The 6,562-nt window shown below is 36.7% G+C and overlaps 1 protein-coding gene across 1 annotated transcript; it reads right to left on the reverse strand.

Annotated features, from left to right (window-relative positions):
* Positions 1–482: 482 nt before the first annotated feature.
* On the reverse strand, positions 483–6,556 carry LOC108381784 (uncharacterized). Its single transcript, XM_017638183.1, has 3 exons — positions 6,426–6,556; positions 6,342–6,392; positions 483–901 (listed from the first exon to the last, which is right to left on the reverse strand). The coding sequence occupies exons 1-3, from the start codon at positions 6,472–6,474 to the stop codon at positions 483–485; spliced, it is 519 nt and encodes a 172-aa protein (XP_017493672.1). The 5' UTR covers positions 6,475–6,556.
* Positions 6,557–6,562: the final 6 nt, after the last annotated feature.

Genomic DNA, 6,562 nt, shown 5'->3' on the forward strand with positions numbered 1-6,562 from the left:
GTATGTTTGTGCGAAATCAGAGCAATATTGCTTAAATAATAAAAAAAAAGTATTATGTAGTACATATTAGTTATGTATGGATGTGTATGTATTAGAAGCTTAGTAGATACATATATATGTATGTATGCGGCTGTTGATAATAGTAAATAAGTAAATAGTAGAAAACACAACAACAACAACAAATATTATATATATATATATATATATATATGTTTACATAGCATGCGCAACAACAACGTGCCATGTTATTTAAAAAAAAAAACAAATATGTATATAAATGCAAAATAAGTCGAATCAATTCAAAAAATTATAAATTTGCATTCCATTTAGTTAAAATAAATAATTTTACTTAAAAATATATTTTGGCGCATAATTTTATAAATTGGTAATTTATGGATTTCCAAAATGAAAGGGGGAAAAATAAATACAAAGATATGCATGTAAGTACTCGTATTTTAGTAATCATTCAATCAAAATGCAAATTATCGCATTGACATTTTAAATAGTTTCGAATTTAGGCGACGAATTATGTAATGTGTTAAAATCGAACATAAACGAACAACAAAATCTGCATTCAAAACGCTAAAACGTTGATGATGATGTCGACAAAATTGATGGGAATATTGTGAAAGGAGGGTGGTTGCTTTGCCGCAATGGGATTTGGATTTGGGCTTGGGTTTGATTTGGTGCGTATGCAGAGGAGAAGGAGGATATGGCAAACGGACGCGTTGTTTTTGCTTGCGTCGCATTTCGAATTTTCTGGCATAACACTCACCGATTTCCTCATCCGTTCTGGGTGGATTTTGTGGCGTTTTCGGCTCATCGCTGCTGTCGCCAATGTTGGATATGCTGATTGGTGGTGTGGCTGTCGCGGCAAGCGTAGGCGAAAGCTGACGCGGTGCTGGAATGATAAGCACGAAAAAAATGAGCAATCGTTGAATTGCAATGAAATTGTTTAAAAAATAAATGATGTTTTAGCTAAGTAATTTGGTTTGCAAGCAAAAAAGTATGCATATGCATGTACATTAGGGTGGTCCAAATATGCATGTGAAAAAGTAAAGTCGGAATTTTAATGCTCTCAACGCCTAGGATCGTTCTTTACCGAAAAAAATTATACCCCTATTTGCTGTTATATTGAAATCAAAAAAATATTAAGAGTTCGCTCAAAGCGCTCCAAATTTTCCATGTATTTTGTATGGGAAAAAAATATTTTTCGTAGAAATGGTATGGAATTCTTGAAAATCAATATTTTTCGATCGGAAAACTTTGTTTCTCTTCAGGAGTCTAAAAAAAATAATAACCAAATTTTTATTTTACCATTTTTAAATACCAGCGATTTTTATGGGCATTTTTTGTAGTTTTTAGGGGCCCCTACAAAAATAGTTAATGTAAAAAACTAGTTAAATAAACAATTCGGTATTATGTGTTGAAAGTCTCCCGAAGAGAAACAAAGCTTTCCGATCGAATAATATCAATTTTCAACAATTTTATACCATTTCAAAAGAAAAAATTTTCTCCCCATATAAAATACATGGAAACTTTGAGCGCTTTGAGGGACCTCTAAATATTTTTTTTGCAAAACTAACAGGGGTTCAACTTTTTCGGTATGGAACAATCCTAGGGGGTGAGAGCATTAAAATCCCGACATCACTTTTTTTTTTGGACCACCCTAATGTGGGTCAAACCATGCCACATCGACCAATGGTTGGGAACAACTTTTTCTTATTTGGATGAATTTTCGTCAGAACTTTATTTTATCATAAATATAATGAAGGAAAAAAATTAATTTCACAATATCCGGGATTAGGCAAGTTTATTTTTTGAATATCTCAAAAACTATTGTATTTACAAAAACGGTTGTAAAGCTGATATTTAGGGCTATAAAGAAAAAAATATATATAGTAATCAACTAAAGTATTGGCACAGAGAATTTTTCGCAATGTATGTAAAGTTGTTTATTTTAATTTCTTTTCGCTAATTTATTATAAAAAAATATAGTTCGTACTATAACAAAAAATATAAAAATAAAGTCCCTAAACTTTGTGCAAAACTGAGAAAAATTCAATAAAATTGCAAACTAGGTAGAAACTTTCTAAACATATTTTTTATTTTAGTGTAACAAAGTGCAAGTTTAAAGTTGCCAAAAAATCTCGTTGTAGTATATTCGACAGTTTTTTTTTTTTTTTGGATGGAAGAAAATAAAAACACCGTCTTAAGAGACCCTAAAAATTTCGCGGTGGTTTTTTTCAAGGACATATGTACAATTTTGAACTTTGAACTTTTTTTTTGCAAACTCTAAACAAAGTTATGCTAAAAATTTTCTTTTATTTAATTTAAATGTATTTTAAATATAGTTTGCAAAAAAACGTTTCTTTTCAAAGTTCCAAAACTCATATCTTAAAAAAAAAACAACGGTGATCTTTTAAGATCAATAGAGTTGGTTATAGAAACACTTAGCCAAAAATGTAATAAGTTTTTGCTTTTACTATTTATTAGATTTCAAAATTCTGCATTTTTTTGTTTAGAATTTTTTCAAAATAAATTTTTTTTATATAACCTATGAAACGAGATGCCAAAATTCTCCAAATGAAAAGCAGTGGGGCCTAAAAATACACTACACGGAAAAGTAATAGCTGCAATGTGTAATCAGTAGACTGCGGACTTGTATGTAAAATACGGAGCCTAGAAATATGTACCACGTAACTTTAAGCAAAGCGTATAAATTTCTAGTTCCAAAAATATCATACACCCACGCTGTCGAAAAGAGCAACCTCTATAAGACAAATAACCCTTAAAACTCGGCTTGTTCAAGAAATTCCCCCCCTTAGGTAGGCAGTGAATAAATTACTACAATTTATTAGGCAACCCCTACCAATTTGGGTCCCGCTGCATGGTGGCGTCTCAAGCAATTAGAATACAGACGAGTGCGAGAGAACTGTGGGAACTGAGTTCAGCCATACAACCCCTTTGATTATTCAGTCCGCACAAATCGAGGAGAAGGTCAGAGTACACAGCTACTAATGACAGGTCGAAAGATCTTCACACATGCAGAGTCTAAAGATCTTTCTTGCCATCGACTGATGAATGGAGTATACGGAGTCTACGATCTCACTAGAAGGAATGTCTATATTCGCCAAAAGTTCGGAATCATTTAAAGACATGTAGGTATTGGTTCTTGAGGAAATCTCCTCCTGAGCATCAAAATGTGCCGACTGCACGCTTGACAAGCCATCTAAGTAGCTTAAACTGATCTAAACTAGGTTGTTTGAAAAAGTGTGTAGGCATAAATATTTATTACTCTGCTAGCCCCAACATTATTTAAAGCAATTATTTAAATACAAAAATACATATCTACATGTGCCCATACCTAAATAGGTTCATACTGCTGTTATCCCCTCTTCTTTTCAACGTATAAATAGTGAAACCTTATGACATACTATGCAGAACAAAAGCTTTAATGGTTGCCACGATTTCTACCATTTTTTTTGTAACTCTACACTTCTAATACCTCGTTACCGTCCAGTAAGATAATTAAGACACTATGTAGATTGTAGAACCTGTTGCGCTGGCAGCCATCAAGTTTCGCCGGTTTTTGTACAATATTTGTATTTCTTTGGAAATGTAGAAATGCGCATAATTGTTTGTAAATACATACATACAAGTGTATATATTAGGGTGGTCCCCCTTCAATCGGTAATACCACGATTACAGATATCACATACAAATTTTGGCCCCGAGTGGAGACGGTTAAGGCGTGTCGCAACATGGGCTAAAAGGCCAGATGCTCCATGGAGCCTCAAAAAATTAAAAATATTTTTTTCATTTAATACCCAAAATCGATGCTACTAAAGTCGAAGATATTACATACAAATTTTGGTCCCTTAGCTTAGGAAATCTGATGAAAATTTTTGCTTCCTACGTTTAAGCGCCACCCTAATGTATATTTACGAGTACGTGATGTACTGAATTACGTCAGAGTTTATGTACATATGTATGTTTGTATATACATCCACACACAGAATGTATATCTGGTAATAATGTGGGTCATAAATTGGCAGTAAGGTAAACTGTATGCTACTATGTATTGTGTTGCGCCAAATTACAACTTTTCTTTAACAACTTTTTTAATGATGGGAAGAAAAGTTTAAGGTACACGCGGAGGGTGAGGGATGAAGACATTTTCGAGTGTGAGAAAAAAGGTGCGTACAGGCAGGCATTTGTTCATATGTGTTTTGATAGTGAAATATTTAGTTATCATACATTTTTTGTAGGAAACTTTATTAAAGTATTCTTCGATATTCCTAAGTTAAACCCTGAGATTAAGAGTGTTCGCGCGGCAAATAGGCATATGACTGGGCTAAGAAGGCCTCAGGGGCTGCGCTTCACCTGGGGATTATCGCGTATTGGTTTGGTGGAGAGAGATGGACAAGAAAATCTTTCTTAAAAGAATAGAAATTGTATTCAGGCTATCAATGATCGGACTGACAGGAGCATCTAGAACTACACAAACGGCAGAATTTTACACGGTGGAGTGCAATAAGGCCCGCGGAAATAACGCCCATGGGATTTATTTCAAAAAATAAAAAATAAATAAAGCCCATTTCGTAGGGGAAATAGCACCCACCAATAAAAGGCAATAAAGCCCGCGGGCATGAGCAGTGCACAGACGGGTCGATGATGGAGAAAGGCGTAGGGGCGGAAGTCGAAAGCCGTGGAGCTACTTAACAGTAAACCTAATGCTGACTACACACGAGGCAAGCGTTGATGCTACCAGGGCATGTTGCTTCGACCGTTGCCTCGTGTGTAGCATTGTTTCTCATACATATAAATTCGTGTTGCCGCAACCGTTGCTCGAAAATTAAAATATTTTGATATTTTGTATTGGTTGCCGTATCGGTTGCCTCGTATGTATCGTTGTGTATTGAGTTCACTGCCTTAGTTCGCTGAAAACAAGTGGGCTGAAAAGGTGTTTTGGTAGAAAACAAAATTTTCTTTCGTATGCTCATTTCATAACACAGCACACACTACTGTGGTTGTCGCAATAGTTGCCTCTACGGTTGCCTTGTGTGTATTGAACAAGAAAAACATGTTGCTTCAAAACGTTGCTTCAACGATGGCCCCGTGTGTAGTCAGCATAAAAAATAAACATTGACAGTAACACCTCGATAAAGGCGCTCCTATCGCGCAGCACTTTCTCAAGAAGTGTGGTGGAGTGCAGATCAGCTCTGCATTTGCTACATACTGATACATCTGTACTGGGTGCCGCGGCACAACGGCGTCGCGGCCAATGAGGAGGCGGACATGCTTGTCAAAGAAGGCGCCCTGTCGAAAACTATGCCGATAGAGGAAGTGCCGATTTCCCTCCAAGCGATGAATGGAAGTTGGACCTATCTCCATGATCCGGAATGAGCAGAACATGTGAACCAAAAGACAAGGCTGCAAAGTGTCCTGGATTATGGGCACAGCGTACGACATAAAGCTCACGTAGTTTCTCCTATCTTTCAATAAGTAGGACGCCAGGCTAGTGGTGAGTATCTAACTCAATATTCGTCTGCTGGCATCGCATGCTTTTAAAGTGACTCTGTAGGAGATACAGGATTAAAGAGGAGACAGTGGAACAGCATGGATTAGCATCATGGGAGCAGGCTTTCAGGGTGTTCCAGATGCCAAGAGGACATTGCTCCTGATGCTCAGTGATTAGCTGCCTAATGTCGTCGTAGTTTATCTGGTACGCTAGCGAGCCTACCTAACCTAAAACGAAGATCACCCGATTTGTATATCAAAGACATATTTTTTTTATTGCTTAAAGCTATTCCATAGGTATTTCACTAAAGGATCCTGACCTAACAATTTGTAATCCAACAATTTGCTTCATAGGCGTTTCTTAGCTTAAAAAAAGCGGCCAGAGAAATTAAGAGCAGAGAAACCAATAGGCCTACTACCTAACTTGAACTGACTCAGTGAGAGGAGAGTACCAGGTTTCATGTACAATAAAAATAAAAAAAATCTTTTCAATAAAAAACTGATGGGTAGGATTTTAAGTAAAGCAGAGTACGCAATGCACTCCGGGATGCCTCAAGTCAGGCTGAACCAGATTTGAGGTGCCATCAATTTATTAGATACTTTAATACATAAGTGTTGTTATATGACACTTGAGAAGTGCTTACACAAAAATTTCATAAATTTCATAAAAGAAATTCTGCAAATTTTTTGTGCGTTTAGTATGCATTTAGGCACTAGATGTTAGTAGTCGCCTAAATAAACTTTGTATATTTTGGATTTTCAGATAGTCAATTCAAGTAATATGAAAAACTAAGAACAATTTTCTTCATTTCACTTACCCCGTCGTGGTGAAGTTCGCTGCTCTTCACGACTAAGCGCCGTGGCAGCTGTCGCTGACGCTGCTGCTGCTGCTGCCGCTGCTGCCGCTGCCGCCTCTGTGCCCCTAGTCTTCTCCTGCAGCTGCTGAAACATATTAGCACGAGCGCGTACGCTGTTTCGACGTGCCAAACTAGCAGCAGCACCACTACCCGCTTCGGCATCACCACCTTCATGCTTGGCA

This window comes from Rhagoletis zephyria, unplaced genomic scaffold (assembly GCF_001687245.7).
Source record: "Rhagoletis zephyria isolate East Lansing unplaced genomic scaffold, Rhagoletis_zephyria_1.1 Rzeph_scaffold_23773, whole genome shotgun sequence".
Taxonomy (NCBI): domain Eukaryota; kingdom Metazoa; phylum Arthropoda; class Insecta; order Diptera; family Tephritidae; genus Rhagoletis; species Rhagoletis zephyria.